The 12,786-nt window shown below is 30.5% G+C and overlaps 1 protein-coding gene across 2 annotated transcripts in view; it reads left to right on the top strand.

Moving 5' to 3' along the window:
* LOC116771139 (probable G-protein coupled receptor CG31760) overlaps nucleotides 1-12,786 on the top strand; it is a 44,694-nt gene that overhangs the window by 24,809 nt on the left and 7,099 nt on the right. Inside the window, exons 3-9 of one of the 2 annotated variants that reach the window (XM_032662878.2) lie at nucleotides 1,921-2,049; nucleotides 5,679-5,862; nucleotides 9,113-9,308; nucleotides 9,469-9,627; nucleotides 10,811-10,949; nucleotides 11,933-12,065; nucleotides 12,386-12,518. In XM_032662878.2, coding sequence (XP_032518769.1) covers nucleotides 1,954-2,049; nucleotides 5,679-5,862; nucleotides 9,113-9,308; nucleotides 9,469-9,627; nucleotides 10,811-10,949; nucleotides 11,933-12,065; nucleotides 12,386-12,518 — 1,040 coding nt within the window. In that variant the 5' untranslated portion in view covers nucleotides 1,921-1,953. The remainder of the gene's footprint in view (nucleotides 1-1,920; nucleotides 2,050-5,678; nucleotides 5,863-9,112; nucleotides 9,309-9,468; nucleotides 9,628-10,810; nucleotides 10,950-11,932; nucleotides 12,066-12,385; nucleotides 12,519-12,786) is intronic. The other variant, XM_061523180.1, reaches the window with a different exon arrangement.

Here is a 12,786-nt window from a genome sequence, read left to right as displayed (position 1 = left end):
GACGATAAACTTTGTCTTCTAGATATTAAACCAACTTCATATTTACTCTTAATATGATACGATGTTATTTGTTATATTTGACAAATAATTTCAAAAATAAGAACTGTCGATTGAGAAACAAGAAAGAAACCTTTAGTAAATAATACAATAGAAATAACAATGCACATAAATAAAATAAGAAAAATCTTCATCCATTTTGTCAAACTGTGAACCATTTTGCAATGCTGTCTGAAACAACGCCTTGCCCCACCACTTCGACCTAATATTATTATTTTCAGCAAACAGACTTTTAATTTGTGAATTTTTATCCCTCTTGTAGGTACAATAACAATTTACTTTTGATGTGCCGTTATAAAATAGAAACGGCCAGTGTTAAATACTGTTATTTTAGACGTGAACGTAAATAAATACTTACATTAAATAATTTAAAAGAGTGGTTTAATTATACGTTGATGAAATTTTTCGTTACCAAAGGATTTGCAAGTTTGACTAAAATTTATATAAATCTTATATAATTATTAATTCACTAAAACGTACTACAAGTTTGCTTAGTCAAACTTTATAAGAACTATTTCGCGTTTTTTATTCATAACGCGAGCATGGTTACTTTGATGCAATCTCGAATGGTACCGAGCGAGTTTTAAGCTAGCAACTTCCACGATACCACCGTCCACTCAGTGCGTCTATGAAGCTGTTAGATCTTAATTTGACTGCAGTCACTAGCAAGTACAGTGCTCAACATGCGTTACTGATAACAAATGATATAAGCTTTTGACATCCATTACAATAATCTTCCAAACTACAAATGTATGTAGAAAAGTATGTCATACAAATTGTTGCCTAACCACTAATGTAAAATTTACTAAAGAACCATCATAATACTTTTATAAGTATCTGAATGGCTTCCGGAAAAAGAAGCATTTTTTAAAATAATGTTAACTACAGATTATGTAAACCCTAAAATAGTTAAAAAATTTACAGTTTCTACAGAGAAATTAATTCCTGCAAAATTAATTCATTATCAAATTTCAATGTTTTATATATTTTGTCACAGTAAAGAGGAACTTTATATATATATGTCCTTTATGCTGTAGACGTTAGGCGAATAATAGACTTACATAATGTGGCTTCACTGAAGGCTCTCGAGTGTTCAATTAAGATCTCTACTTGTTAAATACATACAACGTATACAAGACACTGCGACTCGACTCGTTATTAATCGTTTTTTTACCTTAATAGTGAAATAATATTCGTATAAAAAAAATTGTGTATGAAATAAAAAATTGTGCTTGCAAAATTTTTGCTTTTCTTATTTCTAACAAATATATTAAGTCCCTTAGTACTCTTGTCTTAAGGATAAAAAACGTTTAAAAATCTAAGAATTTTTTCACCTTATAAATTATTTCTTATATATTATACAGTGTTTTTAAATTCCCTCATGAATGTTTTCTGTCTTTCATTAAGAATATTGTTCTACATATTTTTTTTACGAATAGGTAACGGATAAGGAAACCTAGTTTGTTTAAAGTTTATTAAATTTCATTGGAAAAAATAAAATAATAACTTTGACTGTATGTACTTACAAAGTAGTTATAAACTCGTTCGCGTTGAAAATGAGTTGGCAGTTTTCCGCAACGTTAAAAAGCCTACCTGAAATTCAGCCAAGCTTAAACCACAATTACAAGGCATGCATAGTCGAATGACCCTACACTTTGTTATGTTTTTCAAGAGATTTTTACTACATAAATTACATATGCATAAAATAAGGTAAATTAATATTTTTCGCCCTACAAAATATTACAAAAGCAGTTTATTTCTTCTATTACAGATTTTATATAAATGAACAATATGATATATTGTGTATTATGTTTTATATTTTATATAATAATTACAAGGTATATTTCATATTCATTGTTAAAGGTGAGCGCGTGTTCGCGCGAATGTTCGCCGGAGATGAGAGCGCCGCGGCGCGTGGCAAGTGCTCTGCTGCTGCCAATCACTCTATTATCATTACCACACGCCTATGCTACCAACTCGACCACTTACCGGGTAAGTAATATATATAGAACAAGGAAGTTTGGGCCTTATATTGAAGACCATATTCTAACGCCTATTTTTAATTAATAAAAATACTAACATTCAAGTTACATAAACACGTTTCCATAGAAATATCAAAAACAACGGTATTTTATTTAAGTGTGTTAAATTGACAGTCAGTAATGAAGTACTTATTTCTCAAGTGTTAACTGTCGCTAAGAAAGAACTTTGATTTATTTAAGTATGATAAATTGCACCCAGGAATGAATTTCTTGTTTCTCAAGTGTGTAAAACTTAGACCAAAGAATGACGGTAATTTATCGGGAATGTCAAGTGGGGCTTAAAATTTTATAAATACCGTTCCATAATTTTACCAAGATCATACATTGAATAGGCTTACATCGAGTAGGTCGTAAGTTAAGGTAGGTGGTAAGAATTATTTTAAATAAAATTAGTTTTCCGTAGGTCTTCCGTCTGTAGCTAACGTGACTTGCATTCGAAATTATATTTATAACTGATACTGTTAGTAGTTTATTATAATGCGCAAACTACCGTTAATATAAGTTCAATATAAAAAATAATGAAAGCGTTTTTCATTTAGTAGAGTGTAAAACTTAAAAAGTGAACAACATCCAGTGAAAATGACGTTTTAATAGCCCTAGATGAATGCCAGCGTTTTTTCTTCATTCCGAATTTTCGATGGAACATTTCCAAAGCTTCTATGGAATCAATAGCTCTATATACAAAATTATTTTATCATACTAATAAATATGGAAATACTAATGGTAGTTCAATATCATATTTTTGTAAATCAAGATTAAATAAATCTTCTGATTAGTTAAAGGTTAACTCAATAATGTACTCCGCTATAATAGCGGTTTTTGCTCTAGTTTCAAGAGAAATTGACTTTTGTTAACAAATACAAATAACTAAACCAATATTTAAAAATTCGAAATACAAAACAAACGACACAAACCCGACTCAGCTTACACTCCAACAAATGTTTACTAAATCATACAGATTAGTGCTGGAAAAGGGATTATTAATTAGTTTCTGATCACTTTGTAATCTTTATAATGTTATTGTAGTTGGTGACGATAAAAATAACGGTGACGTGAGTAGTGTAAACGTCATCACAAGAATACAGCGTTCGATAATACAGAGCGATATTTATCCTTAAGGATATGGGGTTAAGATTAAAAATGTTCTCTATTCTCTTTCTTGTCTTGATGAAATATACTGGAACCAAAAATATTGGCAGTCATAATGTGCTTTTTAATTAACGCTAGCTTAATGAAAAGGCTTTATTAAATTTACCTGAATTCGGGAATGTTTCTGAATAGAATTATGTTTAATTTGCCAGGAAGAACCTTGTTCATAATTTTTTAATAAAATGTTCAAACAAGTCGACTATTTATTGTTACGTAACATAAAACGTTAAGTCCCGGATGCTAGTGACAAAGAAGCATCCAGCTTCTGCATGTGACACATCTTCAACGATTTCAAAATTAAGTCTAAAAGGAAATATAACATTGTATAAATATTACAAAGATTTATGAAGATATTTTACATTTATTAGGCTATTTTCTATTTTTATTGTTTTTCACACTCAAGTCTTAAACATTTTTGATTTTGACTATAGAATTCTTCGATTTTATCTTTGCTATTATATTTGCTATCTTTCTAGCTATGGATAGTAATACCTAGAGGAACAAGGGGTAAATTCACATTTAAAACGTCACTGGGATATCATACCAAGACTAGTAGTGTTTTAGGTGCCTTAAGAAATAAATAAAGATATGAGAAATTAAAGGAATTTTGCATTTGAAGCATTGTATCTACATTCCAATATTATCAATCACTCCTTAATTATTCAATTCATATTTGACATGGAGCTTTGCTATTAATCTTTATCTTTATCTAGAACTTTAAAGTAAATAATCATTATTGTAGTAGCAATTAAAAAATCTGCTGTCTTTTATTAGCTTTTAGACCAAAGTATGGCTTTAAATAAATTAATACATGCGCAAGTGGAAATTAAAAATCATAATCCTGTTCTCATAATGAAATTTAAGACTTTCGAGAGTATAAATTTAAATAAAACTAATATTTTCGGATTATACTACGCGTATTTTATAATTAAAAAAAAAAACTACATACTCCCGAGGTTTCGGTTACTTTGCAGCAACCGTGATCACGGGCAGACGAGATGTGAATGCCTGTCAGTATTTCTTGTTATTTATTATCTACCGCCAACGACTTCTTAATTTTCTGGCGTACCACTCTGGATGCCGGCAGAAGAATCAACTTGAAGAAGGTTTCGATCAAGACTATATACAAACCACACAAGAAAGTGAGCCAATTCTTGAGACCTATCAAGAGCACCATTACAACAAGTGGGTGTATACAAATTCGATTGTCACTGTGGCTCGTCATACATTGGACAGACAAAAAAGAGCATAGGTATAAGGGTGAATGAACATATCTCAAACATCAAAAATATGCGCGCCTCGAAGTCAGCAGTATGTGAACACACAATGGACAAACCAGGTCACTATATTCAGTTTGATAAACCATAAATCCTCGCTCGTGAAAACAGGTACATACCGAGATTAATCAGCGAGGCTATTGAAATTTTAAAAAAAACATTCCAATTTTAATAGAGAAGATGGCTGGAACATATCCAACACCTGGGACCCCCTCCTTAAAAATATAAAATCCCATGTCCGTGATCACACCGCAGAACCTCGTGATACACTTAGCGCATTCTGCCGGCATCCAGAGTGGTACGCCAGAAAATTAAGAAATCGTTGGCGATAGACGATAAATTACATGACCAACTGACAGACATTCACATATCGTCTGCCCGTGATCATGGTTGCTGCAAAGTAACCGAAACCTCGGGAGTATGTAGTTTTTTTTAAATAATGAAATATGCATGTATAATCCGAAAAATATTAGTTTCATTTATATAATCCTGTCCTAAATTTCTTGAACTTGTTTTATATTAATTAATCACAGTATAAAATATTAGTTAAGAAAAGGTCTCTAATTTTTAAGAAATTCAGCCTCCAAATTTTATAAAATATAAAGATAGCCTAAAAATAACTTTAGCTTTAAAAAAAATAATTTAAGAAGCGTTCACGTAGTCTTTAAAGGGTCTATAACACAAGTATTCTTCAAAAATCCAAGAGCTCTCTCATGAAGGAATCCGAAGTAGTCGATAAGTGTGTGTTAACTTTGATAACACTGACGTCATTGGGTCCGCACATATTTACTGGACAGAAGATACTTATACGTTATTAACTACTCGCCATTTTTTCGTGTATCATTCATGGCTATCTACAAACTTGTATCAACAAAAATGTTTTTCTTTTCTATTTTATTGCAACAAGCAGTTCCAGCAGCAGAAGATTTCAAAACATTTCATAGAATAGAAGTGTAAAACCACATTTAGAAAAAGACTCCTGTTTCTGAAAATAATATTATAAATGTATCTTAATAAAATAATTTAAAAAAATCAAGTAGGTACATTGATTATAGTTAAGGACGGTGAATAACAGAAGTGAGAAAAGGTTGCTTTTGTCTATTTTAAAAAAAGTACAACTATTGCTTTATGTAATTATGAGCATACAATCTAGGAGGAATTAGAGTCATCTCTGCGTTTGGTACACGCGGTGGCGACGGGTGCCACGGGTGCATTGTGCGTCACCCATCATTACGGAAGGCTGCGAGCGCCCATGCACACTTCACGCTGGGACGCAGCACGAGCCAGAGCAGACCTCACGGCCAATATTCTGCAACAACTGGGGTTAGAAACCGCTGGTAAGGTGACCTGTTAGAAACCGCTAGAAACAATGGTTTCCAACCCTCATCTATCGACACTAAATCATTGATTCACAGATCTGTATTTTCCAACTCATCTATAACTGTACCTAAATGTAATTAGATTTATTCAAAAATGAATCTAATGAATTACTTGATTTAATTACAGACATGATTTAAAGTAATTAAAAGGAATGTATGAAAAGTATTTGCTGTATTGATTTTGTGACATAAAAAATATGGTATTAAAAATATCGTGTACAAAGGAATTTATAAATATAAGAGTACTTCATAAATGCTTTCAACTTGCTTTTGATGTGTACGAAAAGTTATCCATTTATATAGCAAAAAATCTCGAAGAGTGTATCTGCTAACGTACTCTTATGAAGTCATATTTACAAGTATGTGTGAGGTTTACCAATTAAAAATGTATTTTGTGACGAAAGCAGAGCATATTTTTTTTTGGTTCACTGATGCATTATCTATCTTTAAAAGCGAATTTATATTATTATAAAAGTTTATCAAACTAAACTATTTACTAAACTACATTAACTATCTGTCATTTGAAAATTATACTAAATAACCAAAATGCACGAATGCATAAAAATTTATGAAAATTATTCGACTCATTATTTATTATATTGAAAGGGTCATAGGTTTAAGTTAAAATTTACATGAAAAGCCTTTTTTTTTCAGTCAAGCTGACGAACCACAAAAAGGTTGACTTTGTTGTTTTCTTTTAATTTTAACCCTTTTTTTGTATTTTTAAATAAAAACTCCTTTTTTATTCATATTTAATTCACACTTAAACTGATTATATTGACGAAGATCTCATCCATCAAATCGAGTATAATAGCATTGGTAAGCGTTCCTATCATGTGATATTCATATCGCGAAACGATATTCTTAGAGCTGATAGAGCTAGCATAATAATATCATTTACAAAAAAAATTACCTTATTTTTTATAATAAAATGCGGTTATTTTCTTTTTAGACAATTTTAGTTATACATATAAAAAAATATTACAAATATTTACTTTTTAACAAAAGTTATATAAATAACTTCAAAACAAAAAAAATTATAATAGGTCTGTACATTTTTTTTTAAATGTGTCTGAAATAATTGAATCGTAATAGGATGAGTAAAACCTATTCCTCGACACATTGGGTAACACACTTTTACTTGTCTGTTACGAAACTAAGAAAGTAATATTTTTATCTAGTGTCTATGTACGTATATACTTTTATTTGAATATGTATAAAAGAGGCAAGATTGTATATATTTGCAATTAACTGGAAAATAGGTTAACCTACTTTAAGAAATGTACCATTTAATTGCACGTATGTTACTGGCTATAAAAAAAAATTAAAATAAAAAAAGTCCTATTCTTTTGCAAAATACTATGTAAAACTTTTAAGTTTAAAATAATTTCTGATGAGAAAAGGTATTTTTTTATAAATATTTGTCCTGGCATACATTTTTTCCTGGAATTTTTTTATTAACTATCATTTGATATGATACAATTAAAAAAAATATTGATTTTATACTAGATCTCAAAGATCGATAGTCCTTTTCTCTGGACAAAGATAGAGTAGTTAATTGTACATTTTGTGTGATGAGCAAAACTAAAATGACCAGTACTTATTACTTTATTTAAAAAGACTGCAAGGATTAAAATTGTATTTAGATACCATAAATTAAATTAGCCAATTAACAAAATTTGAATCGACTCTTTGTTTATTGCCTTATTAAAAATATAATCGACGCCCACTAAAAATTTACCTTGCATATAATTAAAATGCGGCCTCTGTCAGCTCAATAACCCAAGCTATTAATGTCAAGATGAAAGCTTAGCCTCAAAGGCTTTTAACGCGGTTCTTCACTTGTTCATAGCTGGTGAATGAAATATAATTACTATAACATATAAGGCTTTGAATACGCTGCGTGTTTCACATACGTATAATACACTTATTTCCATCTTCAACATCTAAAGTAAATAAAGCGAGAGAATGTACATTGCACTCACCCGTTATAACTTTGTTAAAGCACACCGGATATTTTTTGCTCTCTCAATTACTATTTCGATAATATTTTTATTATTATTTATGATTCTTCATTTACGAACCTTCCACTTTTACGTTTCTTTTGAAACAAACACATTTTTTATTAACATGAGGCACTTGGCAAAAAGCGCACCCTGAAATATAATCATTACTTCTAAGAACCATAATTTTGTCTCTGTCATTTCCATGGCATATCTTATAATAACTTAATATTGTTTTAAAAAATCACATATTTCAGGGGTATTTTATGATGTCATATTAAATGCTTGCCCAATATTAACATTTAAAGATTCTGATTTATCTATCAAAAATCTCATCACCGGCCCCCGACGGCGATAAAAATTTTACACATGATCTAGGAATTGCGAAGATTACCTTAAAAGGGTATATTGATTTGAATCAAATAAACCTAAGAGTAATAAAAAATGCTAGATTTTTACATTTAACATTAAATTTCAAATATGTATAATGACAAAATTAATATATGAATTCATTTAAATATTAGAAAAGATAGTAACTTACGTCTATATCAATCAAACACATTAAATTCATGTATATTGTTCAATTTGCACATTCAAATAGATTCACTAAAAGTAACTTCGGCAATAAACTTGTGGTGTAAACCAATCAAATAGTTAAATTAATGAACGATGTTAGGTGGTCTGTTAATTTATTTGCTTTCTATTTCAATTTATAGTCGTGATTGTTCAGAAATTGCAGCAGAATTGTTACTAAGTTGGACTGAAACGGACAGAACGATTCAGTGACCATTCTGCTACTATTGCAGATTTTACGAAGCCATTAAATTGCGTCGTGTTATACATTTTGCAAATATCCTCACATGTGTTCAAAATATTCTTTATCTCTTCGAAATTTTGCCTCTAAAACTCACACTCAGTAAGCATTATAATCAAGTAGGTCATTTGGACGAACGAGCATTGCTATATATGTCCAATAATTCCGAAAATTCTCATAGATGGTTATAAAAACAAAAATATTTTTTATGCTTGTTTTTAATATTTACAAAATATAATCCATATTATTCAAACTATTTTCTAAGATGTAAAAAAATATTGTATATTAATTGATTATATTACACTGAATGTTATTTTCTTATCTTTACATTTTCCGTTACTTAACGTCTTGTTTTGAAGATTTACTTTGCTCATATTGAATATTTTTTTAGAAGTGCTCATGGCGGTATCCCAAGGTTTAGTCATGGGAGCCAGCAATTCCGAGCGGGCAGTTGGGGCCAGAGCTCTAGCATTAAGATCTGACGGGGTCGTAAATAGCGCAGTAGCATGGGAGAGATATGGCGCTGCTGAGCCAGTGGCGGTCGTGTCCCCGCAACTGGAGAAACCACCTGATTCTGATTATCCTTGGTAATATACTTAAAATTCGATCGACTAAAAAAATATCACCAACAAATAAAAAGGAAATTTACATTATTCATTTCAAATTCAAGTTTAAGTTTCTGCATTCTCTAATTTTTTTTAAATAGAACATAAAAGATTCAAAATTATGTTACCTTTATCATTCTAGGTACGTTTCTGCTGAAGACACCGAATCGTTAAGGTCGCCAAAGTTCATGCCCTCCCCTCCAGGTGCAGCTATGGAAGGATGGTGGACCTTCCCTTACTATAGTTGTGGAGCTAAACGATGGCTGCTATCTTATACTGTTCCTGTATCAACAATACGAGGGTAAGCTTGAATTATTCATTGGTTTTGTTTCTTTGGCTCCCACTATTTAATATGTATAAGATTCTTACGTACAATTGCTATTAGGCTGAATTTATAAAAAAGGGCTAACGTTTGTCTGAAAGGATATTCGGATGAACTTCTGAGTAGGTTTTAGAAAAAACGAATAGTGTGTACTTTAAAAAAGGTTATATGTAGTAAACAATCGGCGGCCACATATATTATAGAATTAAGCTTGTGTCATAAACTTCACGCTAAGCACAATTATTGTGTCGTTATTTTTCGGAACAAATTGAAGCCTATATGTTATTTTTATTTATGTGTTATAATAATCGTGAGGCAGATTCCTACCCATTCCGTAATTTTTTCTTCAAAGAGCAATATCCATAAACATCCATACGCATTTTCATCATTCATCCTTCCAGATAAACTTTCGCGTTTATAATATTAGAAGCAAATAAACACTTTTTAATATATTTACCTTTAACCATTGCTTCGAAATTGCACTGAATTGGCGGTCGTTTATAACAAACAACTAAAATTTCAGTTCGAGAATTGTAATTTCAGCAACAAATTTAGCTTCAAACAATATTTCCACCCTTTGAAAGTGGAGACATTCCATTTAAAGCCTTCGATTTAATTGCCATCATTATAAACGAGGATTTTGTAAGTAATGAATAGGTATCTAGGTTGACCAATTTAAAATCGACTTTAAATGCAGTTACCAAAATAGAAAACTTGAATTTCGTATTAATCAAATAAATTTTATTGAAATTAATTATATATCGAAAGAATGAATTGAACTATTTTTGCTTATTTTATTATTTCTATACTTTAAATTTAAACGACACCTTATTATTTGATGCTGATCGCAAAATCGATAAATTTTGTATGTTTGAAAATTTATATTATGAGTAAGAAAACAACTTGAAAATGAATTCTTAATATCATCGAGGGGGCAAAGTTTTGTACATGTTTATTTTTTTGTTTAAAGACACTACGTTAACCTAGTTTCTAACTATGATGCTGGTTCTGTAATGGAAAACTTACTTTGAACTAAAGTTAGGTGACATTAAGCAAACTGCTTCGAAGAACTAAGTGAACGGAAAATAAACCTCTACATTGTGATAAGACTTACGAACAGATTTCCATTACATGATAGCGTGACATTAATTCCCCATTTCAGATTAAAGGGCGTTGTTTCGTTAGACATTGATATCTCTAATCTCGAGATAAATCAGTGTGAAGTGGAGAATAATGAGGACAATGACAACCAAATTTATTCTTTTCATGGAACACATAAATGTCCGAATGAAACGACATATGTAAGTATAAAAATACTTTTAATTAACTTTAGAATAAAACCAAATCTTTTAATATAAACTATTATGTATATACATATAAAGTTCTTATTTATTTGACAAAACACTTGCTGCGTAAATTTATGCCCATTTATGTACAGGGATATATTCATAAAATTTCATTTAAAACTGTAAATATTTTCTCTCGACTTTTAATTAACGATTCCGATTGTTAAAACATTTCAAAAAGGTGCGATAGTTGTTTTGGTAAAAGTAATATAAGTAAAACTTATAACATTCCTCGCCTCGCCTGAGACCTTGTAAGGTAACCACGGCCTAGAATTCAGTTACGCGATTGGCTAATATTTTACTACATTGTCTATTGAACTGATGTCCAATCGTATAAAAGTTTCTAGGAAAATAAAAGTCCTTTATATTTTATATAAATCTGATAGGTATAGTCGACTGTTAAATATACATATTTATTATTCTATACATACCTACTTATTTACCTACCTGGTATCTTGATTCAAATACTAGAAAATATATTTTGGAAAATATATTTACTTATTTGTCTTTTGTCTATATTTCCTTTAACCGACGGTAGTATATCAGATTTCTATAAGCAATAATACCTCCTTTGTATGATTCTGTACGAATTTTATGTTGTTTTGGTTACGATAGGTTTTATGACAAGTATAGTTTAATGGATTTCCGTTTAATAATTCCTATCATAATACATATAAGCACAGATATTGTAAATGTTTACGTTAAGCTGTGACGTGCTTAGCGGTACGTATTAAACCTGTAGGAGAAAATAGCTGGTGGAAAGTTTTAAAGATGTTAGAATATTAAAACATTCATATGATGAGATAATTTATTAGCAATTAGTCAAGCAAATATCTTTGCTCTATTTATATGTATAGGTGATAAATCCTTCATATAATAGAAACTGTCTCATATTTCATTCAAGTACTTACACGTATTAAGAATTTCTTTTATTTCAGTGTGATTACAGACCAAATAGAGAGATGAGCGTACGTTTTGCTGGCTGGGCTCGCGGCTCCTACATTTGCAAATGCCGTCCTGGTTTTTATTCCATGCATCACCCCGATGGTTTTAATGGATCTCTTGTTGAAGGTGAACGTTGTACTAAATATGAAAATTAATATTATAAATTAATATTAAAGTGAAACTTCATAATGTGGAGAGGAAAATAGATAGGGGTATAAATAAATTTTTAATGAACTCATATTGTTTCCTTAAAACGAACATTATATACATTGCTTACAATTCACAATTGCCCCACCCATTTACTCTCACTGCGTCTCTTTCTATTCTGACTCCCGAGGAGCGTTGAACGTTTAAAGCAACCTGTTTGGAACTTGGAAGTAGCATTAGAAGTTTCACTTCAAATAGTAACTTGCTTTCTTCTTAACATTCATGCTCTGTTTTGATAGTGGCATATCAAGAATACGAAGAAAACGGCTTAGAAAACTGGAATGAACCATACGAATGTCTAAAATGTCAACCTGGCTGTGAGACCTGCCGTGGGCCGGAGCCATGTCTAGCCACTTATAACTGGCCTTTTCGGTAAATTGCTGTCTTTTTTTTACTATTAATCTTTTTCAACTTTGAATTACGAAAGTTATCTTATTTATTATATTTTCTCATCAAAACTCACAAGTCAACATACACAAAATTTGAATTTCAAACGGACATCTGAAAGTCAAAGATATTTTAAAATTGTATTTTATGGCTTCTACCGATAAACTGTTGAATTATATCAGGGAATTACAATGTAAGACTTCAATCAAACTGAAAAAACGTAAAAATTTACCTGTTATGGTATAAAAATCAC

Source organism: Danaus plexippus, chromosome 17 (genome assembly GCF_018135715.1).
Source record: "Danaus plexippus chromosome 17, MEX_DaPlex, whole genome shotgun sequence".
In the NCBI taxonomy this organism is placed as follows: Eukaryota; Metazoa; Arthropoda; class Insecta; order Lepidoptera; family Nymphalidae; genus Danaus; species Danaus plexippus.
Note: the sequence above shows the minus strand (reverse complement) of the source record. Positions and strands in the feature narration are given on the sequence as shown.